General features: G+C 32.7%; 3 protein-coding genes across 5 annotated transcripts; 2 read left to right on the top strand and 1 right to left on the bottom strand.

Moving 5' to 3' along the window:
* The first annotated feature begins 21 nt into the window (after nucleotides 1-21).
* Nucleotides 22-2,736, top strand: Grasp65 (Golgi reassembly-stacking protein 2). Its single transcript, XM_068773977.1, has 5 exons — nucleotides 22-263; nucleotides 338-622; nucleotides 729-1,049; nucleotides 1,522-1,810; nucleotides 1,893-2,736. Exons 1-5 carry the CDS (start codon nucleotides 201-203, stop codon nucleotides 2,270-2,272), a joined length of 1,338 nt encoding a protein of 445 aa, XP_068630078.1. The 5' UTR covers nucleotides 22-200; the 3' UTR covers nucleotides 2,273-2,736.
* Nucleotides 2,604-21,713, bottom strand: LOC137930648 (sodium-coupled monocarboxylate transporter 1). The gene is made up of 14 exons (XM_068773976.1): nucleotides 21,581-21,713; nucleotides 21,011-21,196; nucleotides 15,404-15,702; nucleotides 14,497-14,662; nucleotides 14,214-14,325; nucleotides 10,538-10,605; nucleotides 10,305-10,459; nucleotides 9,441-9,684; nucleotides 8,276-8,391; nucleotides 7,422-7,521; nucleotides 4,879-5,049; nucleotides 4,119-4,273; nucleotides 3,826-4,024; nucleotides 2,604-3,632 (listed from the first exon to the last, which is right to left on the bottom strand). Exons 2-14 carry the CDS (start codon nucleotides 21,062-21,064, stop codon nucleotides 3,354-3,356), a joined length of 2,118 nt encoding a protein of 705 aa, XP_068630077.1. The 5' UTR covers nucleotides 21,065-21,196; nucleotides 21,581-21,713; the 3' UTR covers nucleotides 2,604-3,353.
* TwdlE (TweedleE) lies at nucleotides 17,557-24,575 on the top strand. 3 transcript variants are annotated; one of them, XM_068773981.1, is made up of 3 exons: nucleotides 17,557-17,615; nucleotides 22,551-23,000; nucleotides 24,083-24,575. In XM_068773981.1, the coding sequence occupies exons 2-3, from the start codon at nucleotides 22,578-22,580 to the stop codon at nucleotides 24,170-24,172; spliced, it is 513 nt and encodes a 170-aa protein (XP_068630082.1). In that variant the 5' UTR covers nucleotides 17,557-17,615; nucleotides 22,551-22,577; the 3' UTR covers nucleotides 24,173-24,575. The 3 variants fall into 3 exon arrangements, with proteins under 3 accessions (XP_068630082.1, XP_068630080.1, XP_068630079.1); XM_068773979.1 differs by lacking the exon at nucleotides 17,557-17,615 and adding an exon at nucleotides 18,326-18,487; XM_068773978.1 differs by lacking the exon at nucleotides 17,557-17,615 and adding an exon at nucleotides 22,178-22,484.
* Nucleotides 24,576-27,451: the final 2,876 nt, after the last annotated feature.

Raw genomic sequence — 27,451 nt, 5'->3', positions numbered from 1 at the left:
TTCGTTGTAATTATATTAAAAATGGAAACAGTGTATTAAAAAAAGTTTAAATGAAATGCTGTGTGCCACGTAATCTACGTACGTAGCAAAAAAATGGAAGTGTCAAAGTCAATATTCTAGATTTGACGACTGTCAATAAAATAATATTAAACCAAAATATTTTCGAATATTTTATAGTAATCCACTAACTTTGCTTTTCAATGGGCTCCTCTCACAGTGCTGAAGTGCCTGGAGGGGGTTCAGAAGGGTATCATGTCTTACGAGTAAGTAGTTTTGCTGTTAATTTGTGTCTTTTACCATCTTAAAATTACACTGGTAATGTAATGTTGTTTTACAGGTTCAGGACGGATCACCAGGACAATTAGCAAATTTGGAACCTTTTTTTGACTTTATTGTAGCAATAGAAAATGTTAGGCTTGATCAGGACAATGACACTCTCAAAGAATTGTTAAAGAAAAATGTTGACAAAACAATTAAAATGCTTATTTACAGCAGCAAAACACAATCAGTTAGAGAAGTTATGATAACACCAAGTAATAACTGGGGAGGGCAAGGGCTTCTTGGTGTAAGCATTAGATTTTGTTCATTTGAAGGTGCAAATGAAAATGTGTGGCATGTTTTAGTAAGTATAAATGAGTTAATTTTTACTATAAACGTTTTTTTTAGTGTAAACTAAAGTTATATAAAAAATACATGTATATAACATACTGAGAATGTACTATTTACAGGAAATACATCCTTCATCACCAGCTGAAATTGCCGGTTTAAGACCCTTCACAGATTACATAATTGGAGCAGATTCAATTATGCATGAGAGTGAAGATTTGTTTACTTTAATAGAAGCTCATGAAGGAAGAGCATTAAAACTTTTTGTTTATAATACATCAGATGATACTTGCAGAGAAGTGCACATTACTCCTAATCATAGTTGGGGTGGGCAAGGTAGTCTTGGATGTGGAATTGGGTATGGTTATTTACATAGAATTCCAATCAGAAGTGGCTCTGCTCCGCCTGTTGAGCAAAACTTATACATTGCTTCAATACCAATGGTAAGCATTGTTGTATGCCCTATGCATATTTTTTTACTGAGTATTGCTGTTATTAGGTGAATTCGTTTACCATTTAAAAAATAGTGGACCCACAGTGATTTTTTAACAAAATCAAGATACACTGCTTACCAGTATAGTCTTCATTATCTACACCCTTCTAATAGCTGTTTAAGAATGGCACGCTGATTAAAGATAAATTGAAAGTTGATTTTTATTGGAATCTCTGCCCTGCAATAATAGCTACTTCATATAAACATATTTTTGGAGAGCATTTAAGTTCCTCTTTTACAACCCCAAAACACAACTACAACAACCATTAAAATGTTGTTACACACCAATCTTTTGATGGAGCATGTTCACCATATAGCATTTTAAAGTAATTGATATAGTTTAGCAAAAGTTTTTTAAATGTAAATAATATCAATCATACTGACATATTGAACAAATATTTGAGTTTTATTGTGTGTTTCAGGTTACATCACAAACAGCTAATATCTATCATAACATAACATCAGATGTACAAAATCTTAGTATCAATGAAGAAAAGATCCCACTTGTAAGTGGTGCCCAAAGTCCAATATCACAAGAAGCTTTAACACAAAATCATCCTCCTACTCCATTCTTATCTGGAGTCCCAATGGTAAATCCAGGTGGGAACTACAATACAACTCAACAGGACAATTCTTCTCAACCTATTATGTCACAACAGCCCATTTCACAAACACAATCAGTGGTTTCAAATATGGCTGCCTATTCCAGCAGTAAGTTCAAATAACTCATTAATTTTTTGGGGTAAAATAATATGTGTGATATTAAGGATCTAATGTATATATTTCTTTTTAGATTTAGCTGATGCAACTTTAACAAATTTGGGGAGTATACCATCCGTTTCCAACATGCAACCTCCTGCACCCCTTCCAAATTTGCCAGGCATTCCAATGAATCAACCTCAACCCTATATACCGATGATGCCTAACTATACACATGCACAAGTACCAGTAACGGCTTCATATCCACAAGCTGAAAACTTAGTGCCTACTTTTGATATGAGTAGTTTCAATCAATCATCTATGTTGCCACCAATTACTGGCGGGCTTCCAGTAGTTACACCTGTTTCCTTGCCCGGTATGCCTTCAATAACTGTAAGTGCCACACTGCCAGTGTCAACGATGAAGGAAATTCATCAGCAACAAACTTTACAACAGGAAGACTTGTTATCGTGAAATTATGTTTATGTACAAACATGACTTCATGATTCTACAAATAGAGTTCATGTATTAAACAATCTTTATCTTGTTTTGTTTCACTATGTTAGATTCATTTATGTTTGTTTCTTGCAGGAAGGCAACCAAATGATTGTGCTTGAACTATGAAAGTTTTTTTGCACTATAAGCATTTTATTAGCTTTAAATGTTCTTGACCATTCATTTGCTAAAGCATCATTTTGGATAAATATTTTATGTATCCTGTTTTCTAATATTTTCCTTTGTTTGCCTTCCTTGACTATAAGCGTAACTATAATATATAGCGATAAATAAAGAAAAAATCCCAAAATACATTTATTATTTATATCCATATAAGTCAATAATTTTACATTTACAATACACATTAAATCTTAAATTCTAAATTTTTTAAAACAATGGCCAAATATTTGTTCACTTTCAATTTCAATGGTTTTGTAATTTAGCACTCCCAGGTACCTTATCCCTTAATCTGAATTATTAAATTTATGTATGAACTACCAAGTACTAATAAAATTAAACAAAAATTAAGTTTAGTGGTAAATTTGATTTTTTAATCCTCTGAACCTTTTTGAAGAGAAATGACAAGGATAATAAAGTAATAATTAATGAAAAATGATATAGATTTAATTGTTTTTATTTTGAAGTTTTAATTACTTTGTCTCACTTTTAGTTGTACGTAATATGGCCATAGGTTTTGTAGTCTGCTGCTTAATACATCAATTATATGACATAAAAGGGAGTGTCTGAATTTTAAACATTGATATAGACTACAAGTTTTCACTTTTGTTTTTACACAAAGTATGTTTATTTCTTGATATCATTAGTTTTTATGGGTAACTATAAACATCAAACTAAAAGTCCATGGCTATATGACTATAAGATCTTCAAATGGTCTGATGCAGTCATAAAACCATTATAAGTTTAACAAGTAATTAGTTGAGAAAAGTGTGATCAGATAAAAACCGTTTTTTTTTAAAGTATTTGCTTTACAATATGAAACGAAGTCAATATATAATTGAGCTTGAATCAAATAATAGTTTATACATAATTTGCATAAATTTTAACATGTTGATGTTTGCGAGCAGTAAGGCGACACAGAGGAATCAAGAGTGAATGTATGGTGCGTACAATCATTAGGCTGAGGTTTTTCAGAATCCAGTCCTAAAGCAGGGTTGTCGAGGCCGTGTGTAAGCGGTGTATCACTGTAGAACACGCCGCCAGCTAGCTCGGACAAGCGTCGCCTTCGTCTCGTATCCTTGTCGTCACTTACGCTTGGAGGTCGCACGCTTGAACTTCGACGTCGCGCGATGCCCAACCGTGTCGGCACACGAAGCGCTTTCTACAGTTTTATTTTGTATTTATTACAGATTTTTAACATAATACTACCACTGTTATTGTATTATTACAAGGAAATTAAATCAATAACTGGATTTATCTAAAATAAAATCAATAACATTTTTTACTTGTAACGTATGAATGTTTTGATTCTTAAATGTATAAAAAAATATGATAACTTGGAGATTGATACGTACTTTAACTTTTGTGGGCAAAACATTGAGTAAAGATACAACAGGCGGCGATATTAAATCGATGGGCACATGGGCCGGGTTTGTGACCCCGGTTACGACAGATGTAATTAGTCCGGCAAGTAGAGTAGCAAAACATCCTAGTCCCGTATACCATAGATAGGATACGCGGAACAGCCAGAATACTGATTCTCCTTGGTTTTCACTGAAAAATGCACCACATGCAATCATATATTTATTCCTATTAGGCTATAAATAGTAGTATATATTATATAATATACGTTACTACTGAATCTTACGTGGAAGTAATTGTCATGTGTGAAGTGAGGTTGTATGAAGCGGGGCATCCATCTATAGAGGCGGACAATCGTGGAACTGGCAGTTGAACAAGCTGTGCCCCGGCCCCGGCTACCACTACCACTAGTAATCCAAATATTCCACCTGTTATTGCGCCCTGTTAATGATAGATTAATTGGCATTATGTCTATAAAGGGGATAATTATTAACAAACAATAATACATACAAAATGAGCGCAATGTCCCTTGATTGAGGAAACCGGAAAGCCAGTTGAGACAACATTAACCGATGTCTACGTCACATGAGCAAGAAGATTGATGTTTTTTTTACAAACTCTTACTTTAATTGGAATTCCTTTTTTACACAAACATAACATTAATAATTATAATTTCTTTTAATATTTAATACAATGTCCATACGTTTCATGTAAATAATGAAATTTAAGATCAGCCATTATCATCATTTCTGTCAAAAGACTTCCACTGCTGGACATAGACCTTCTTTATCTATTTCCAAGAGGACAGGGTGGAAGCGGTCTGCATTGAGCGTCTTCTGACGAACTTAACGAGGTCGCCTGTCCACCTCGTCGGCGGAAGTTCAACGCCGCGCTCCAGAACTTTGAACTCCCCTGCGGCCATCTGTTATGCGATAGGTCGACTTCATTTAAAAAAAATGTAGAATAAATCAGAAATTGGCACGTTTCATTACTATCTATTCTGAATAGCAAATTTTTCAACTTATTTTTTCAAATTTAAAACTTACTGTCGCATTACTCCAAGGAAAAAGCATTCCAAGACTGAAGAGTCCCAAGGAGACACCTCCCGCCATACCATTAAAGGAGAGAGCAAGTTGTAGTACTGGGCCCAACCGCTCGACCGCGAATACCAGGATAAACGACAGTGCTCCAAACGCCAAGCAAACCCATTTTGCTATCTACAAATATAGACAGAGTTATAATAATTATTAAATAAAAAGGAAGTACAACAAAATGTTTATCCCCGCGGTATTATTCGTATCCGTATATTCAGCCGATGGAAACCCACTGCAAGACATAGCCTCCCTTAAAGATCGTCACAATGACCGGTCCTGTGCTAGCCCCATCCAGAAACTTCACGCGATTTAAACTATGCCGTCGGTCCCCCTAGTGGGGAGGCTACCCATGCCGCGTCTACCGGCTCGTGGTAGCTACACATGAAACTTTCGGACCCAACGGCCATCGGTTACACGAGCGATGTGCTCCGCCCACTGTCATTTCAGGCGAGCAATTCCTTCTTATGCGGCCCGTCGTAAGTGACCACGTCTTTGATTTGACACACATTGGTCAAAGACCTTTGTCTTCAAACATATTATATATTTTGGACGAGAACAAGTTTTGGAGCTTCCCGAACGTTGCCCACCCGAGAAGGATTCGGCGAGTGATCTCTTTCTTGAAGTGGAACTTACCAAGCCGGACAGTGTGTTCTGGATATATACGTAGTCTTCTACGACTTCGAGCGTAACACCTCGGACAACTACTTGAGCAGGCATGACATAGACATTGGATATCACTTTCGTCTTATCCATGTTTATTTTGAGTCCTAGTTGTCCGGAGGTTCTACTGAGGTTATTGAGCATTGTACTTATGTCTCGGCCATTACGACTCTCTCATCGGCAAAGTGATGTATTCGTCCTTGATGTTAACGCCGAGCCCGCTCCAGTCCATGAGTTTGAAGAAATCTTCCAGTTAACGTCTCCCTGTTTAACACCTCTTTGCAACTGGATAGATTTCGGGTTCTGGTTCTGAAGCTTAACTTTGACATGGTGGCTTTTTCATACAAGTACTTTAATACCTGGATGTACCGATAGTTGATTTTGCATCTTTGGAGGGGCTGCAGCATACCCAAACAAAGATTATACTCTTCAGTCTTCTATAAAATCTGCCCCAGCGTATGTATGTGGTCTATGGAGTTAAAGCATTTACGGAAACCGACATCAAATCTGCGTGCGAGACAATTAGCAATGACCCTCGAGAACAATTTGTGGGCATGATGCGGAAGTGAGATGGGTCTGTAATACTTCAGCAGGCTATTATCATCTTTTTTGAAGAACAACACCACTACACTCCTGCTCCATGTCTGTGGTGTCTTGCCTTCGTGGAGGACGATGTTAAACTGCTTCTGAAGGCGTATATTGTCGCAAGTCGCGAGTCAGAGACTTTGCGATCCGCCTATAGTAGGACGCATGACCGGATAACCGAGAAACCATATAGCTCTTCTCCCTCATTAGATTAAGAGTTTTTTTTTATTTCTGCCGGCACGGGAGCTCTTAAAAAACTTCAGTTTTAAGACAGTTTCCACGAACCTATCACTGGACTCCTCCACATTGTAGCAGCTCTCCAGGCATTCGAAGCGATTTTGAAGTTTGAGATGAAAATTTTTGGGCTTGTGAATTTTGGACAGGTTTTGAACGGAGCGATGACTACATCAGCAGCGATCATTCCCGTTTAACGTTGAGATTTAACGTGCCTGGTACAAGTCGGTGATCACTTTCGATTTTTACCGCGCTGATCACGTCGACATCTTCTTCTAATAATATCTGCTTTCTAGTCGACATGATGAAGTCAATCTCGTTTTTAATCACATTGTCCGAGTTCACCCAGGTCCACTTCCTATGCTCGTGTTTCCTGAAGAAGGAGTTCCAAGATACCCCAGTGTAACCTGTTTAATTCCTCCTCGAGTTCCAACAGCATCTCGTTAGACCGCAACGGTTATGGTAAGCGGGTCTCTGCACGGGATTCTTAGCAGCGCTTGCCTCGTAGTTGTTGCCCGAGCTGCTACCGTAGCCAGGAATAGCGAGGCCGCCGGGGACTAGGGCCCGATTTCTTAGGTGTACCATTGGGTGAATATACTATAATCCCCACGTTTGATAGGCGGGTTTGCAATCGTTATGTTGTGTTACAGTACGCACAGGACGCTGCTGTCTATTCTCTGGAAACTGACCCCTCTGTCGATTCATACGACACCCACCGAAGGAAATGGGGTAGGCCTATTCTATGCCGGACCCACGCGGAAAATTTGTATCCCTAACTATAAAGAAAGATAAAGCATGATATGATAATTCATGATTGAACAGAAACAAAAGCTATTTATAAAATGAGCTTGTACTTTTTAAGATCTATTTAAAAATAATTATTTATATGATACCAAATACTGAATGATTATGTATATGAATTTATGAACACGAAAAATTATGTTTAAAGTTTATAATATTACATTTTCATTTACAGGAAATATACTGAATTGAAACAAAAAATAAAGATTACTTACTGTGGCTCCTTTGTTTTCTGGAAGCGTTATTCCTAGAAGTCCAGTAAATAAATCTTGGCACGTGATGGCAGCTAGAGAGTTCAATGCTGACGCTACCGTTCTATTAATTACAAATTTCAAATTATTGACACTCGAGCTCTTGTATAACCTCAAATATTTTTTTTTTCTATAAGATAACTACAACACTAAACTCAGGAAAATTTCGGCGGTCTTTTTCAAAGTAGTTAACAATAAGTTTCAGAATATCACTAATGAATCTCATTGCTTTGTACACAGTTTAGTAATTATATAATCTAGATGTCGGCAGAGTTGTTACAGTTTAGGTGGAATGACTACATTAAAGAATTCAAGAATGACAGACTTGTTGAAGGTTTAAAATTTGATAAAAAATGTATATTATTTTTTTGGATATAGATTAACGCTTGATGATCGTAATGTTAATATTAAATCTTTTGTAAAACGTACTAGAATTTGTAACACCTTTAATATCTATGAAAATGTATTATATCCACTTTCATCATGAGATACAATTGACACTTAAAGTGAGGAGATTAAAATGTGTAAATTAATGTTCCTTCATTCACAGGCCCAGGATATAACGGATTATTTTCTTAATTTATTGCCATGTCTTTGGAATTGAAACCGGTATAGCAACTGGTCATTTCTAGTTGAATCTTACTTTACGCACTGAGTTGTATCTAAGTCAGTTACTAGATAGACTTCAAGCGTCATGTCTTGTTTATTATATTGATATAAGCGTGGACAAACTTGTTGATTAAAAAAAATTAGCGGTTTCAAAAAAAGATTTGAGTAATGAAGAAAATGGTGTAGTGGCAAAAAAATGGGTTAAATACCCAAGACTTGCGGCGAAAATCCCAGCCACAAAAAAACCTGGAACACCTCGCGCAGTTCCTAATTCTCGCACCACGTAGAGCGGAAGAAGTCGATCCGAGGCGTTGATTACACCAGCCTTTGGTAAGAAATACTTGTATTAATTTTCTTGTAAGAGATGATGGTATGTGTTTATTTTATTATGTACTTTGTTGTTGTTATTAAAGCCTTTTTCAGACTTCATAGGCTATGTCATCTATTGTTAGCTTAATATTGGTGATGTATTGATTTTATCCATGTCTGTTAACTAGTTGACAAAGTCTTCCTCTTACCTTTTCCATTCCTTTTCTCGCTATGTGCCTCATCTTTCTCGCCATTCGAACTATTTGCGGCGGTATCTTTCTTTATTTTGGTAAAAGGTTGTCTTGGTGACCAGCCGTATTAGGAAAGGGGTATCATGTACTATTAAGAGATAACTTGTTTGTGTTATCTTGGAATATTTTCCAATATAATATCAGAGCATCCGTTTCGAGTTTTAAGAGAACATTCATTATCATCATCATGTCAGCAGAAACTCACGGCTTAGGCTCCAAAAATAGCTACAATGAAATTATCTAATACAACAATAATGATCATCAATCTGTCAGTATTCTCACAGTTGGAACACAGACCTTCTTTAACGGAGAGTGTGCGGATTTTAATCAACTACACGGGCTAAGTGCGATTTAATAAAAATCGTATGTCCTCTGGGTTTTTAATTCAAGGACCTAACAGTTTGTACACGATACTATCCTTCATCGCACAAAGCGTACGTTTGTTAGGAACAAACCCGCGACCTACTATTACTACTACTACTACTACCTTTCATTCACTAACCACCGAAGTCTTATCCGAGCTACTCATTTTTAACATTATATATATACTCATTATAAACGAAACATTATTGATCTGATAAAACTTCAGCTATTGATACCAAAATAATATAAAATATTTGTCTTGTAGTTAGAAGGACATATTTATATGTGTACCAACAAAATAAATCTTTATAACAAACTACTATATTGTTGTGAAAATGTTAAAAAAATCATTTTTATGACAATAATAATAATCTTTATAGATTCGATCTAATTTACTAAAAGAAAAAGAAAATTTGTGTACATCACATTTAAAAATTCAAGTTGCGTGTACCTGAATGGGATCGCAGCTAGCATAATGCGCAGCGAGGACGGCGCCGGTGGCGAAATTGACCGAATATACTGCGATAAGGCCACCGGCAGACACCCAAAGCGCGACTCGAGCCTGCGATATGCGCTCTACGGAGAGGTACTTTTGCACTGATGCTTGGTTAGCGCAAAACATACTGAGCCAATACATTGTGCCACCGACGACCACCGACCAGAAGCTGTGGCGTATCGTTGGGTCCGGATTCATACTGCCCAAATCAATCATAATTGTAAAATACTAATAAAACTTAAAATAACCAATAATAAAATAATAAGTTTAGCACTGCACTATTTTAGTTAATAAATTTAAGTATCATCAATCGTGTATTAAAGCGAACGAATTTCTATAAAAAACAATTATTAAAAACCCAAAACCTTTAATTTATTCAAGTTTAAAGTCATATTTAGCTATGGTTTTCGGTAAATTTAATTTTTTTTTAAAAGAAATAGGCGTGATAGTTCTAACTCCATCATATTTCCTTTCACGGCGACGCTAAGGTTCCTTGGTTAGTGTTAATTTTATTTTATTTTCATTATTACTCATTCACAAAACTTAAACTAGTTGCATTTTAACAGGCGACTTATACATCAAGGGGTCATCACAAGTTTCCGCCTTTACCAATGATCAAGTCCTACTACGTTGAGGCGCCGTATCTAGTTAAACGACTCTAACGCACCATCTCATGTATTAGGGTGAGGACATAGACTTGATACAGAATACAAAATGTTGTGTGTTACTGCAATGTTAAGTTAGTTGTTGTTAGTACTTCATTTTCTAGATTACAAAAAATAAATTTCTTACTAAGAAATACTTTTCGATTTGCCTTACTCAAAGAAATGTAGTCGATCTGTACGTTTAGCGTAGTCCCAAACTGCGTCAAAACCACCTGTTTTCTCAGCACCCATAAATAGAACAGCAGCGAGAGATCCTAGGAGAACAGCTGATTGAAAACTATCAGTCATTATCACTGCTTTCATACCTCCCTATAATTACAAAACAGATTTGTATATATGTTATATATTATAAATAACCACAGATGACAATAGACTGAATGTACCGACCTGTGACGCGTAGAAAATGCAGACCACATAAACAAGTGAGACGGCTAGGTATGTGTTTAATCCGGTCACTGAAAAAAAAGTTCTATTGATACCGAAGATGTACAAGATATATCATTCGAATTTTTCGGTATAACATCATGTAACAAGCAGTGTTAATCTCATTGTAAGCAATATCCCATATCAATACAAATATTATGCTACACAAGTATTTAAATTACAATATTTCCCGCGCGGAAACGCGTTAGTTTAACCGGTTTTATTTCGTATTCCTTTAATTACTATTATTACTATAACCTTTAATAGCAGAAAAATGTGACTTTTAATTTTTGTTCTTTTAAAATTACTATGTTATAATAGTTTTTCCATTTTAATACGTTTTGTTTTAATTTTGATCCTTGGGTCTGCTATCAATAATGTGATTACTTAATTTTAGTCATGTGTTAAACCTGTAAACATAGCTCCAAAAACGGGGACAAATAAAAACCTCTAACCATAGTGCCTATGGATATTTTAGTCCAGTTCTTTATCAACTTTGGTCCAATTAAAAAATAACTAACGCGCCATCGCTAACACACGAACGGCATACATATTGCAGAATACAGTGTCCTAAAAAGTGATAACATACATAAAAGCACGTACATACGAAATTACGAAATATTGTCATTGGCCGTACCCAGTTTATGTTCACATTGTTTGGCTGAAGGACCTTGATAAGCAATAAAGTGTTTCTATTAAACGCAAACATTTTTAAAACGTTTAGTTGTCGTCCGATTAATTCTCTTTACAGCTTACTGTATTATATCTTATTTTATTTATTAACATAATTCTTTACATAAAATTCTTTCTACTCGCTGCTGTCATTTAATAAAGACCGCAGTTTTTGTTGCTGTGATCCCGTTACCACAGCGCTGTAGTTAACATAATTATTCAGCCTGTGAGACGTTTCACTCATCTTACATGACAGGCCAGCGAACTCGAGTACCGCTTAGGATTTATTTCTAATGATCACGATCTTGACAATTCTGAGTCAATCTCACAAAAACGCAATATACTTACGTCGGTAGAAACCAAATGTTCACCTGCATTATACAAGCAAATGATGTCAAATGCAAATATAAGTACGATCCTTAGCAGCCTTTATGGATAACATCCGTCATCGAGTGCAATAGACAATGATAATAAATTTGTGCAATCGATAGTAAAGACATATTTAGATCCACAAGTCACAAACTACGGCGGACCAGTTTAGCAAGAGTTCAACGTCTTGAATACTCAAATAACATGATGTAATTTATATATATATATATATTTAAAAATGTATTATATTCATGTTTTTATTATTGGGTGGTGGGTTAGATGTATAGTAATGCAAGCATAATATTAGAAATCTAAGGACTACGTCTAGAGATGGACTTCCAACAACAGAATTGATGATGATGATGGATGATGACTATTTGTAGTAGAGGTAAACCGGTAGTTAGTTCTCATAATAATGATGATGTCTAATGGGTATTTTTATTTTTTTTCTAATGTGTATCACAAAAAGTGTCATCAAGGTAAAATTAATTTGTAGCAAAAGTATTGAATTATGGAAAATAATGAATAACAATAATAAACTGATAACATAAATTAAGACATCAGAACATTGATTTTGGTGGTGTCAATTGTAACATCTTAACATGTTTTATTTTTATCCAACACACGTGTATATATTAGCTGCATAATATTCATGTATTTATTTTTAAAAAATATTAATACGTTTTACTATACCGTGTTTTAAGCGTAGTATAATGTGTTTTAAAGGGTAAAGTTTAAAATAGGAAAATAACAATATATTTTAATACACTACGCAAGCTTTGTAGAATATTTTGTATTGTGTTTTTATTGGTCTTTACAATTTAATAGTACTGACAGAACAAAGAGTTATACTAAAGATTTATCAACTGTTTCGCATAAAAGTAACGTAAAATTTGTTTTGGGTGTCGATATCGATTCTATTCGTTAATATTCGAGGAGTATAAAATAAAAAGTTTCGGTCGTGAGTAGAATCACTTTCAATTTTTAGACATGTATTGCGTAGCCAGTTTTATTTCGTGATGGACATATCTATAAGAAATTATTTGCGTACCAAAGCAACCGTTGAAAATTTTCTTTGAATAATATACATTAATTAATATAAGCTTTTATGTATGAGTATAGTTTATCCGAAATCATTGGACAATTGTATTGCATTGAGGTACAAATATTCTGAGAATATACTAATTAAATTAAATAAATCTGAATATATATATATGTCAAGTAAATAACGATACAAGATTTTCATCTTTATCCATTATAAAAATCACTTACAACTTGACGTCATCAACACAGAAAAATATAAAGTAAAAAAACTATTATTGGGTGCGGTCTTTAATTGGTATATTATAATTTAAGAATTAGAAATCTCATAATTGCTCACACATACCGAAAAAGTTATATTGATTGAGGCACTGACGATAAATGCAGTTACGAAATACGTGCGTATAGTAATTTATTGAAATTTTATTATGTGAATCGCCGATGTAGTGACTGCTCTTTAAATTTCAATGAAAAAAATGTAAAAGAAATATTTAATTTAATAAATGTTCGTGCAGATTATTAAAATTCAAATATTTACTAAACAAAAAAAAATATTAAAAAAAACCTAATAGATTCAAAACTGTCTACGTATTAAACCTTAATGTCATTATTAATCATAACTGAATTATTTCGCTAATCTAATATTTTTTTTAATTGGAATTATGTAATAAATTTTTTAAAGAAGTATCTTAAATACTAAATATTACTTCTAATTACGTGGTCCCACTCATATCATTACATCGTCCATAATTTTTTTCGTTTCACCATCTATTATACAACACATAGTACAAACTTAAAGCGAAGGATGGTTAAATGGAACGTGACAGAAATGCGCACAATAAAAAATTGATAATATGTTAATTAAACAAAGTAGTATGTATAAAGGTAGGTGGCATACAATTAATAAATACGTAATAATATAAAATAAATAAATATAAACATAATAAATATTTTTTGTTGTACTTGAAGTAATAGCAATATATTTGTGGAGACTCATCGTCATTATTATCATTTCAGCAATGTCTTCCCTATAGATTTCTAATATGACCTGTTGGAAACGGCCTGCATCCAGCGTCTCCAAACAAACTTAAAAAGAACGCCTGTTCCCTGATATGTGGCTAAACGTCCTATGCTGTGTCGACCTGTGGTCTCCATTTCAGAATCTGAGCGTTCAGCGTTCAGCATGGTGCGCAATAGACGATAGACGGCCATTATGTGCACTATGTGGCGTGTTCATTACCACTTCACCTCGCTAATCCGCTGGGGTATGTCGGTTACTTTCCTTTGTTTGTGGATTAAAAGGAGGACCTTCCTGATTTGATATTGTAGAGAAACTTCCAGTATAGTTCACTCCGTGGCTTGTTAAGCGACTTTTGTTTAAATTATTCATTCTTTATTATTTTTATTATTGATTGTTATTTTAATAATTTGAAAATGTTATTTGAACTTAAAAAATATTACAGTCTATTACTTCTATTTTTAAATTATATCGAGCGACCTACAAAGTCGTTTATTTAATGTTTATTTTGTATTAATAGTGCTACATTAAAAAAATTACCGTCGGAAAGCGCAAGTGCTGGTGCATAGACAGCTACTGCCGCATACAATATCATCTGCATCATATATAATGCGCTCGTATACACGCGTACAAACTTGCAAAAACGGATTTCCTAAAAATAAACGCATATTTATTTTATCTGTGTTTATATAAATTTTGTCTAATATGTAAATAAAAAAAAGTGATTACAGTTATTATTATTCCTTATAGATATTTATATTATTTTTTTTTTTAGTTCTTATTACAATGTTACTTAGTCTACAAATATAACAAAAAAAATTACCAAATATTCATAACATGAAGTTAACCGCAGCCTCATAAATACTGGTAAATAAAGCTGACTTGCTATCGGAACAACTAATAGGAAAGCCAAACAGATCATCCAAAATTGTGCACCTGCCATGTACATTTCAGCCGGATTACCCAAAAGCTCTATTGCTGTAATAAAACTAAAATACAAAAAAAAATAAATTATTCAAATATAAAAATAACTTATTTTATTTAATAATAATGTGATGGCCGCTGGGACCTTAAGATTATGGAGTGGAGGGCACGGATCGGCAAGCGCAGCATAGAACGTCCACCCATAAGTTGTACAGACGAACTTGTTTAGGTCGTCGAGAAACGTTGGACTCTGGCCGCTTTCGGCTGGTCCTGTCAGAAATCTATGTTCAGCAGTTGAGGTTCTACGGCTGAAATACACGACAGTATAATTATGAAATAATAATGTGAATTGTTGTGGACGCCTTTCCCAGGTGCTCAGTACTTATTTTAATTTTTAGCGCGAAGAGTTATTCGATATGCAATTACTCTTTTTAAGTTTTTATTTAGGTAACGTACTTTTGTTTGTGACCATAATTACTAATTTTGTGTCACATTAATTACAGTTTGATAATTTTGAATAGAATTGCATATACTAGTCAGCTTCGAAAGAAATCTAAGTTAAAGTTGTGGTTAAAAAAGTTTGGTGTGTATTTCGTCATCAGAAACCTTAAAGACCTGGAGAGCTGAATAAGATATCTTTAAATTGACAATGAACACATATGTAAATCAGGTTGCTCAGATATACTTTAATCAATTAAATAATGCAATTTGTCTATAACTCTTGCTTTAAACTTCAGAACATTAAAAAGATTTTTATGCAGCGTAGGTAATTTATCAAAAGTACAAAAACAAAAAGTCATTAATACCTTGCGGCCAAACTCAGAGCCATAGGAAATGTTCCCATCGAAGAACCGCCTAATAGAAAATCGTCGCCGCTTGTTTGTTTTTCTCCAAAAAATCCGTAAAAGACACCAATCCCGCAAGAGACCAGCAACATTGTGGCCAACACGCTGTAGTCTTCCCAATGAAATAGTTCACCGTTAAGTGTCTCATTTCTCTGTATGTCATGATCGATGATTGATATATTTAATTTTGTTAAGTTTGGCGATGCATGTGTTGATTGAATATTTATCCAACAAAATATAATAATACTTAGCTGAAATACCTGAAAAAAATGCAGAATTTCTAATTTTTTTTTCAGCAAACTAGAACTAAACGTACGAACGCAATAATCTAATAAATTAATCGAAGCAAAAATTTTGTGGACGTAATACAGATCCTACTTTTTAATTAAAAAAGTAAGGTTCATTTATCCATTCTTAAGTCGTATACCTCATTATTGAAAATTGTCGGGCACGAAACTGTTTCGGATACTATGTTATTAAGCGAAATAAGGTCCTGATCGCACCAACGATGCGTACCCATCCGCCAATCAACTTTTCCGGTGATCAATAGTTTTTTTTTGTTGTAATCATCTTTCCTAGCTAAGTGACCGTAAAACTTTAAAATTGCCTCTGTGCATAATGTGGAAAGGCAAGCGGACGCTCCAAATTCCATCGGTAGCGATCGTCGTACAGTTATAATAGTATGATATTAGCCGTGCCAGCCTTTTTAAACATACTTCAATATAGAATTCAAATTACTATTTTTTATGTTATTCGTTTAAATTGTTTACAAATAAATGCGGTTTATTTTTATTAATTTGTTACGTAAAAAATATTCATATAACAACGAGAATATATGATTAAACGAAAGTTCGTCTGTGTGAGTCTCATTGCGACAACTATTTCCGCAACTAAGCAGTTTAGACCGAATAAGTCGACTAAGCTGTCTAAGAACTCTGTGGTTTCTCAATTCGGTGGAATATCTAAGAAAAATAAATAGCGATCTTCCTTCACGAAAATAAAACCTAAAGTGTCCAATGTGAAGAGCATTGTAGTTTAAATGTAACGAGATAAATTATTCCAATCCGGTAAAATGATAGTAAGTAGCGATCGTGGACCGTGACCGTCGAGCTTCGCTACTTTAAAAGAGATTTTAGGCTAGGTAGGCGTCCGTGCTGCCTCTGTATATGTGTCGCCATACGGTCTGCAAATAATTTTAAGTTCTGAAATGTTGGCAGGAGTAATAATAATTACATTTTTGTAAATTTATAAAAAGGAACGCGTACGAAAGATTTTATTGCATCACTATCTCGTACTCAAATTTAATTTGATTTGTAAATCTACGAACCACAAGAAATATTTTATTAATCCTGCAGCATGTTTCGCAGTTTTGCAGCAATGTAATATGTATTATATATAAGTATATTCTATATCAGCTAAATTAGAGTTGCCAAGTAAAAAATTTCAACTAAATATTTAAATTAATAATTTTTTTTAAATTTCATCATTACATCAACTCTTGAAAATCAGAAGTCGCTATGATATAGGATATTTTCGTAATACTTACGTTTTCGAAATTCGTATAAATATGTCAGTTTGAAATTTGCATCAAGTACACGCTAAAAATTCTAATAAAAAAAATAAAAACCTTTTGTATCAAACTATTTAGAAACGTAAGTTATTTTCCTATGAATATAAATTATGAACTCAAGATACATTAATTTTAAACCTAAAAGTTTAAACTATCAATATTTTCAAACAATACTAATAACGTTACTAATCTCGTTAATTAATCATAGGTAATTAGGTATTTTACTCTTTTCAGTCACGAGTTTACGTCAAAACAATAAATGATCTTTAAAAATTCTTATCATTTGTAAATGTAAAAACTAGTATCTATAGTCGAACAAATTACTAGTGATTTTCCAATTTCATTTAGTAAATAATCGGTTTAATCGATCTTTAACAACGATTAAATAATTAACCTCTACGTAAGAATCGAAGCGTTAATAGAAGGTAATTGCAAAAGAATTATGTGAGTCAGTCGTGTTACAACTAACCTCTATACTGTCATCACAGAAAATATCTGTAAAACTGTATGTACTACAAACTCAACTTTTATCATTAAACTTAAAGGAAGTTTTGTTGAAGATCATTGAAGAATGGGCCCTGAGAAAAACAACAGTTTACACATGTTAGCATACATATAAAACGCTGGAGATTATCCCTATTTATAACACTAGCCAGCTAGTTTCTAAAATTGGCAACTTGTCATGTTGGACGTTGTAAATATGCTCTTATAAAAATATGAGTAAACAAAATTGTTGTTATGACTAAAGGACATAAATTATCTAGAAATACTAGAAAACTTTTAATCCGATATTCAGTGTTGTTCGCAAAGATAAATTCTTTACTAATACGCTCTCTATCATAGGTTATTCTATATTTAAAATGCCTAGTTTATTGTTGTGTATGATTAATTGTCAGGAATTACAATCATCACCGGATCAATCACTTGTGTCGTATGTAATATAATTTGTATAATATACGGTTATATAAACTTAGCCTATAATGGTGATGCTTGACCTGATGCTTAACCGGTAATAAAAAAAATCTCTTTAGTATAAGGGTGCTCGATTTTATGTACTTTATGGTTTATTTACCATTTCTATGCACTATACTTTACATTTACATTATCTCTTAACCTTATATATATATATAAGGTTAAAATAATGAGATTTATAATAGGGGGAAATATATTTTGTTTAATGGGCCTTTTAATGAATGCAGGGCAAACTGAAAGTATTTTTATGATATTTACTACTTTTTTCTGAAGAAATAGAATGACGCATTCTGTAACCAATTTTACCGATAACGCCTTCAAATTGTTGGTTCGTTCCGAGATATCTGACGCGTGTATGCCATAAGGTAAAATTTTAAACATGGCTCTATGTATGGTGTAGTGCGACTCAAGCATTAACGAACGAGCGAGCACAGTCAGCTAAGGGCGGAATAAACCGGATTGTGTCTAGCTCGGTTCTTGCCGAACCGGTAGACTCCAGATGGGTAGGTACTTCTAGGTTCGAAGTCACTTATAAGCATGGGAGTGCGTGAGTTGTATCGCATTCTTAACAATTAAAAATAACCGTTGAATCACATTGTTTTCGATTCACCATAGTAGTCATACATTTAGTAATCGTTTGTTACAGATGGTTCAGATAAAATTAAAGTCGTTAATTTGCATGATGGTTGGATGTTACACTTTAATTCGTTAAAATTAAAGTTAAATGTATATAACAAAGATTATATAGTACACTGTGGAAATAGGTCATTAGATTTTGTAAATTAACATAAATATTAAAGCAACATCAATTTTTCACTCGAATCTTTTTAATCCAGTTCAAAATTAATATATCTTTGCGGAATGAAAGTAATTATTCTAAAACTGTACTCTGTCATTTGAATATTTTGAGATTGTATGATATATTGAAAATATAATAACAGGATCTACTATTCTATTTTTAAAAGTTATGTTAATGTCATTAAGCTAGAAAATGGCGAAGATTTTACATATTGCACATTTATATTTACGTCATTAATTGCTGCATAGCTGTTTTTAAGTATTTAAAAACTTTGACATTGTTAGGAAAAATGTAATAACCAAAATGATTATCTGTTTTGCGAAGAAAAAATAATGATTTGGATCGATATAATTTTTTTTTGTTTAATAATCATATTTAGTAAGAGCTAAGTATCAAGAAACAGACATTTATTGAAAATATTGATTTTAATTTGACGATTCAAATAGAGTTATTTCTATGTTTTGTTAGTTTTAACAGTGTTACGATAATATTATACGTAATTTTTTATAATGTTCACCTACATATTTTTTCACTTTACTTCCTATGTTGTTTTTTACGTGTTCGATAGATGCTTTTAAACAATTACACTTATTCCAACGTATCTTTGAAGTCATGTCTAAATGTAAAATAGTTTCACTTCTACAGTTATTCAAATTTATCATCCAATGTATCACAGAAGTCTTTGTCTCTGATCTTTAACATTGTATGAATAAATTAATTTTTCTATTGTATCGCGTAAGGATTTTCCAAATGTTAACTGTGACAGATTATAGTTCGCATTATATAAGATACAAGAAGAATAAAAAAATAGTATGTTATAGCCTAAAAATTAGATTTTCTTGTTATGTAGCTTTTCTTGATGGATTTCTTTGAGATTAGTCAAAAAGATTATAATTTCCTATGTGTTGTTTGTAGAAATATATTTGCCTCGACATTATTTAATGAGGACCATGTAAATAATTAATTTATTTCTATTAAACTATCTGTTAGTGCTCGACATTTCAAAGTTAAAAGGTGCTTATAATATATGCTTATAATATAGTAGTAAACACATAAACATACAATAGATACACTCCTTAAGCATGGTTCTTCCGAATAGATAAATACAGATAATGGATGTGTTGTATTGTTCCTACTTTTTAAAAGTTGAATGATAACTAGATATCTCGACTCTGTTTATAGATCCCTATTTAAAAAAAAAAGATTATTGAATTCTTCTCGTGGTCCTTATTAAAAGCTAATACAATTCTTACTGCTGCATACTACAACTCACTTTCCAATTGTAATGTTAGTAACAATGCGTAATATTATTAATAATTCAATATCGTTTTAGAAAGTATTAAGGCTAAGCCTATAAAGATTCCCATATACTGTAAAAATTAACGTGGACTACGTAATATTAAGCTGAGCAACTCATCAAAGGTTGTTTCGAATTACTGCTGCTAATTATTATTCAATGAAAGTAAAACGCACAAAGATCTCCGTGACCATCTTATGTTACGATATGAACCGTAATTATCCAAACATCTATTACAAAACATTGAAAAATTTATGTATTACATATATATGTGATATCAGAAATAGATTTGATAAATAATTCTTTAAATTTATAACTTTAAATACAATTATAAATCGGAAAGTAATCAACCAACGGCTATGGATTAATTTTGTACTAAGATATAACAGTGGGACATGTATCCTTAACTCGTTCTGTTTTTTTTTTGTCAAAATTAATTTTGTTATTATTGAAACTGATGCTGATACGACACGATGGACCGTGTTAAAATTGGGTTTGTGTGCGTATTAAAAGTGCAATAAGCAAATATGGTACAAGTGTTGCATATGAAAATTTCACTTCCATGATTTATCGTCTCATTAATATATTATATATTTATAGTATTATTATTGTTATGTAGATATTTATATATCATTTGTATTATATTACAACAAAATTAGTTTTCGTGATCGTCAGGATATTGCAAACCTATTTTTGCAATATACTTTTATATAATAAATAAACTATTTTGTGATAAACTTATATTGTACTCAATAATCTCAATCTAATTCAATTACTACTATTCATTTTAAACACTTTTAATTTATTTACTTAATATAACGTTTAAATAATATTTTTTTGTTATTTCTGAAGATCATTCGACAATTCAATTCAACAATTTATTACAACTACACATTTATAAAAAAAAATATATTAACACATACCGCTTACCTTGAATTTGTCATGAACCTTTGGCATGGATCTATAGAAAATACTTGCGTACATTTTTCCCTTGTCAGTTTCACTCAGACAGCAGGTATAGATTACAAAGCCTGGTAATGTTTACATGTCCTATAGGAAGGAGACGATGCGAGCTTGTGATTGATAGTAAACCCCCGTCGCGGATCACTCTGCTAGCTGAAGTCAATTCCGTCACGTATATTCAACGTATACAGTAATAAATTGTAATTAAGAACCAAGACCCTATTACATTGTGAATGGTTGAGCGAAGGGAATACTTGACAGTATTGTTTAAAGACTTGCGTCTCATTTATGTCCAATGTGGATTATGTTGCTTACCAAATTGTGAATTATTACGCTTTTTATAACAGCAAAATATACTCTAGTTGAAGATTTGTACTAGTTACATTAAGTTGTTTAAAATACGATTATGAACTACGATAACACCACATACATTGGTTTAAATTAGTAACGCTTAAATTGTAAAATCTTATTAGCTTCAATTTTAATAGAAATAATTTTGTGTACAAGTCGTAATTAATATTTTATTTAACAACTTACTTTTGCAATCCAACGTCAAATAAACAAAGCGACGAAATTAAATAGCCACTGATTCTTTCTTAAGTTTTTCACGGAACATAACATTAGTGTTACTTTACGTCAAATGCAATTCAATGCGTCGAACTTGCATCTCTGTCGTATCGCAAATGATTGGCAAATTACGGAATCAATCGTAGTAAATATTACCTTTATATAAAACTATCGATTGCGAACAAAACACATTTCAAATGTGTTATGCGTCAAGTTTACTTACATAAAATTTGTACGAGGGTATTATTATTATTAGAAAATATTAATAATATTTGTCTGCTACCTTTAAATAATAAGAAAATTTCATGTCCGTGTACTCAAAGATATTGTTGCAGAAATCTTTTACTAACACGTGTTGCTTATATTAAAATACAATAGGTGGTTATTCGGCCGATTAAGGCGGAGTTTTTTTTATTCATCAACATATTGGATTGGAATAATATCAAGAAAAAAAAAACAAGTAGGGCTATCAAATAACGCAACACTCGATTTTTTTGCGTATTATTATATATTTTATTATTATGTTAAACATTCCATCGTGATATTATCATTTTCCGCCATGTTATTAAAAATGTTTAGTGTAACGAATTGTTGGGATATTTGTAACAAAATATCAATAAGGCTAGTTCAAATACAAACAAGTTGAAAGTTGAATAGTTGCCCCCTAGCATACGTCGCGCTCTAGACGGAGCCTGGTAGGAGGGCGGCGCGTGTGCCCCATCGCATTACGCAAGGTATGAGAACCATCGAAAGTACCCCCTCTCTTGAGTATGTGGTGTGTGTATCTCTTATAAACACTGGTGGCACCTGATCGTTGGACACTGTTCAGTCACAGGCTGCACCTCAACCCATCTTTAAGATGTGTAACAAAACGGTACGTGTCGACAGTTGTATAGTAGACATAGACGTTCATTCGTTTTATTTTATATATTGATTACAGGTCTTGAAGTCGTTAGCGATAGCGGTAATGTTCGTGGGGATTGCCGCACGGCCTGAGCCTCCGTCATCATATGGGCCACCTTCCACAAGTTACGGAGCCCCATCTACATCGTATGGTGCACCAGCTCCTCAATATGGTCCTCCACAGCAGCCTATAGTTCACAAGCATGTGTACGTGCATGTGCCTCCTCCGGATAACGAGCTGCCGCCTCCAGCAAAGCAGATATATGTGCCACCCCCACAGAAACATTACAAGATAGTGTTCATCAAGGCGCCGACTCCGCCGACACCGACTGCGCCTGTTATCCCCCTGCAACCTCAAAATGAAGAGAAGACCTTAGTTTACGTTTTGGTTAAGAAACCTGAAGAGCAACCTGATATTGTCATCCCAACACCAGCACCTACGCAGCCATCAAAACCCGAAGTTTACTTCATCAGATATAAGACACAGGTATGTTTATCCAATCCATTATATGCCAAAAGAATTGATAGGTATAATTTTATTAATGTTACAGTTGAAAGAGATAACTATTAATTAAAATATTATCAGTTACTTTTTACAAAGCGGGAATGTTATTATAAATAATATGCACTTAAGTGTGATATTGTGTGAGGTTGGGAATAACAATGTGTTACGGATAATGGTTTTTTAGTCTACGTTTAGACATTAGTGGACAAAGTGAATGTATGTCGTTAATAATTATTTGAAAGTTTAATCAATATTTCCTGAAGTTTTCTAGGAAGTCATCAGTCCACCAGAGATGCGCATTTTAATACAAAAGATATTACATTATATTAAACACAAAGCTTTTCAATACTTGCATGGAATAATTAATGAATATTCATATGATACTGATTACTTTCTTACCATTTTTATTAATGCCTAAAAACCTTAATATAAATGTGAATCGTCTATAAAATGAGCAAGCAAATGTATTATGGGATGTATATAGGGGATGATCGAAAGAGCTCTTTTTATAAAAACAACTTAATTATGAGACCCAATAAAACATTTTTGAAAGATAATTCATAAGAAATCGTGAATATTATCGTTGATATTTTTTACCTGAGATTATTGAAATGGTTTTCTTTTCGAAAATTAAATAAAATTTATTTATTATAATCAAATGAAAATAAATTCTGGATCGTAAAATTAAAATGTTTTTATAACAGAGTGCTTATTCTTTTTAGTCTCATGTGCTTGTTGCACAATACAGACACATTTCATGCAAATAGCATTATAATTGCTTCGCGAGTCAGTTCCGAATCTCAAAGTAACGAAAGTGTGCTACAATGATATTATACATTATATTATATAACCAATTTTAAATTATTATCAGAATACAAAAAAACTTTCAACAACAATTTTTTGGTGGGTTGTGTTGGGGCTCTGTTAATTATATTACTTAAAAATAATAAGTTTTATAGTATTACAATTCTTACAGCGTTTGTTTTATTGGAAGGAAAAATATTTTTATTTATATTATTTATTTTGATCCTATGGTTCAATTGCATTGCTCTTTCGTTTTACAGAAACAAGAGGGCTATCCAGAAGCCAAATCTCCAGCGTCTGAGTACGGACCACCAGCTTCCGCTCCATCTTCAGAATACGGTGCTCCTTAATGAAGTAGAATCTCTTAATAACCTCCTGTGTGTACTTCCACGAATAATGTTATTTAAAATCGCCACCAAAAAGCCATTAAGATTTTATATGCCGATATAAATCTGAATCTATATTTATAATTTAATTCACTATCCAGAAATGATAACGAGGCATCTACTTTTATATTCTAAGATTTCGAGAACAAATTATAACGAAAGAGGGGGACACAAAATAGCAAATAAGACGAATTCTTGTTTGTTAAACGATATTATGATGCACGTAAGAGTACAAATGTTGTTGGCGTAAAATTTATTTCTAGGAGGCAATTATAATAGAAGATATTGCGATGGCACCACGCCTCGCCGCGTTTCGTCAATTTGATGACATTGTAAATATATTTTTTATACCATTAAACGTTGTAAATAAAACCGAAAAATTTCTTTTATTTTAGTGTTTCGTAATTTGAATAATTAGTTGTAAAGTATTTGTAATCAAGACACGTTTGGCATCATGGCAAGGATAAAATGCAAGAAGCATTGCACAAATGAAGTAACGAAAAAAATCTGTTGTTGTACATAGGAGTGTAAATAATTACGTTAATGAAATGTTTAATTAATAACATCACAAATTAATGGTTATTAAAATCAAATATTCCGTTCAAGTTAGCCTTATTGATAACTAAGTTTATTATTTCATGCTAATGCTAATACTCGATCATTTTCTTCTGAGCTAATGTTATTTCTGTTCGTCTTTAAATAAAAAAGTTTTACGTTCATTGAAAAAAAATATTTTGACATAATGTTTTAAAAAATACGTAACAGTCTTTAAAACCGTCTTCATGAACAAAATAAATTTTAATTTAATTTTTTCTTGTTAATTTATTAAGGTTAATTTAATTTTGTTTTTTTAAAGAAACCTATTATGTTGGTTATTCGCTGTTATTGCGTAAGGTGCAAATCGGTGACAAAGAGGGATGTGCTAAAAACGAAAACATGTGAATCAGATTTGTAATGATAATAATTGTTAAGCAACACACGCAAACTTGCGTAACTTCTGAAATTTATAAAAATATTGTGTTATATTCTTTATAACGCGCTCTTTTAAAGTTATTATGGTATACCCGAAAACCGTCATTGTTCAATAATAGACGTTTTTTGGCTGAGATGATAATGATCATAATAATAATGATGTCGTAACATTTTGCAAAAATTTGGAAGGTATAAAATTATCAGAACTAAACCTCTCTACACTTCTTTAGGAATTGTTGTTGATGGTGAACTTCATTATTTAACATCCATTATCAAAAAGTAAATAGTGGATATCCATAGTAGCCGAGTAGTAGTTTGGTACTCTTTAGTTTTAACAAAAACTTTTTGCTGTTTTTATTGATTGAAACGAATTTAATGAAAAAATTCTGTTCTTATAACGATACAAAGTTTCAGCAGAATACAAAGGTTTTTGTTAAGGCATAACATACGGATACTTGAGCAAGTACAATAACAAGAAATGTCTCACGGCACTGTTACACTTTACTATAATTATTTGCAACTTTCGCCTATGTATAACTATAAAAAATTGCCGCTATTTATGACAGATATTTTTTTTTACTAAGTCACACTTATGGTTAGTTTTTTAATATAAATATAACCTTCTGTGAAATAAATAAAGAAATAAAACAGGGATATTTTATTATTTAATAAATATAATCAAATTAAAAAGTCATGCTTGGATAATAACACATATGTTGTTTAAAAAAATCAGGTGTGATACAGATTGAATCGTCCAAAATCAATAATAATAAATAGCGTAGTGATAAATACAGAAAAAAAACATTATCAAAATTCGAATTCCTTAACATTTAAATTATCACTTTTCTAACACTGTTTAATCTATTAATATTTAATCCTATCTATCAAACCATGCAAATTTGGACTACTAATAGTTATTGTCCTGTTGTTAAATTTATTAATATAACATATTTCGGAGTCATCACTTCATACAGTGTTTAAAAAATAGGTGTAAAAGCTTTTTGCTAACAATTGAGCTATACATTCACCAATTTTAAGTTTTTACAACTAAATATGACTAATAATCCTGTAAATTAATCAATAACTAATACTATTAGATATATTTATTAGAAAAAACAAGTCGAACTCAGGATCGCTTACTCACATAACTACTACAACTCAATTAAATAAACACTGACTGGCTATCCACGTTGGTTTGTGAATATAAAGTAACTTTTGCCATAATGGAATTGTTCCGTGTAGTATAGTGGATTATGACACAGGTGTCGTCTGTTTTTTATTATAGTTAATTAGGTTACGAAACCAATGTTTAGTTTCTAATGTTGTTTTAACTGATAATTTACGTTAAAGATAAATTGCATCTTACTTCAGCAATCTTATTATAATAAAACTTGTACATTAATATTGCTACTTTATTTTATTTATGTCAGGACTTCACTACATTTTTATTAAAATACCTATAAGGTATGCTCGTAAATAATTCTGTAATATCATAAATTGTGCATGCCTATGCATGCACGATGTAATATATAGATATTTTCATTCGTCGTTTCAGCCCATAGACGCCCTCTGCAAGGTATGCCTTGCCTCCTCCAAAGATATCTATGGGATATACCATAACCGCGAAAGGTTAGCAGACAGGTTGGCGATTTCGTTGTGGTATTATGTTACACAAAGGGCGCTACTGCCCATTCTCAAGAAACTTGTTTGTAAGCAGAGGTAGCCCTATATAATTAATGTACAAAGTGTAAATCATATACTATTCTAAACTGGGAATCAAACCCGAGACCTACGGTCGCAAGTCTCAGTCCTTTGCAGCTGGGCTACCACTGCTCAATATTTTCATAACCAATAAGATCATATACTCTCGTGTACTCAGTTGAATTAAGTGACAATGGATTGGTAAAGGAAAATATCGATTTGTGACTAATGACATTTCACTTCCATGCGGACGATTTAGGTTAAGATTAAGAAGATAGCTAGGTCTCTTAATAATTACATGTTCCACAATCGAGAACTATCATTTCAGCACGATCCAGCCTTGAGCCAAAAACAAGGCTTGCTGGCAATTTATGGTCAATGTGGTCGGAGCATAGTTTTCTTACGGTCTAAATGGCTCGATAACGTATTTTTTTTTAATTAGTATTATATAAGAAAATGGTACTGTGGACTTTAGAAGAAATTAGGTGTAATAATTGATACATTTTGAATTGATTTGAAAAATAAAACTCACGGCACCGATATGTGTTTATTTATTTTGTTTAATAATTA

This window comes from Battus philenor, unplaced genomic scaffold, assembly GCF_028537555.1.
Source record: "Battus philenor isolate CCGP_79_NKW_IND1 unplaced genomic scaffold, ilBatPhil1.0.hap1 SCAF_6, whole genome shotgun sequence".
NCBI lineage: Eukaryota > Metazoa > Arthropoda > Insecta > Lepidoptera > Papilionidae > Battus > Battus philenor.
Note: the sequence above shows the minus strand (reverse complement) of the source record. Positions and strands in the feature narration are given on the sequence as shown.

Bases quoted from the DNA above. Each gene is read 5' to 3' on its own strand.
- Grasp65 (XM_068773977.1), top strand. From the start codon at position 201: ATGGGCTCCTCTCACAGTGCTGAAGTGCCTGGAGGGGGTTCAGAAGGG. The intron at 623-728 runs GTAAGTATAAAT...TACTATTTACAG, and splicing joins AAAATGTGTGGCATGTTTTA to GAAATACATCCTTCATCACC. The intron at 1,050-1,521 runs GTAAGCATTGTT...TGTGTGTTTCAG, and splicing joins ACATTGCTTCAATACCAATG to GTTACATCACAAACAGCTAA.
- LOC137930648 (XM_068773976.1), bottom strand. From the start codon at position 21,064: ATGTACGCAAGTATTTTCTATAGATCCATGCCAAAGGTTCATGACAAA. The intron at 14,326-14,496 runs GTAATTTTTTTT...GTTTATTTTTAG, and splicing joins CTTCATGTTATGAATATTTG to GAAATCCGTTTTTGCAAGTT. The intron at 9,685-10,304 runs GTAAGGCAAATC...TGATTTGGGCAG, and splicing joins GATCGACTACATTTCTTTGA to TATGAATCCGGACCCAACGA.
- TwdlE (XM_068773978.1), top strand. The intron at 23,001-24,082 runs GTATGTTTATCC...TTCGTTTTACAG, and splicing joins TCATCAGATATAAGACACAG to AAACAAGAGGGCTATCCAGA.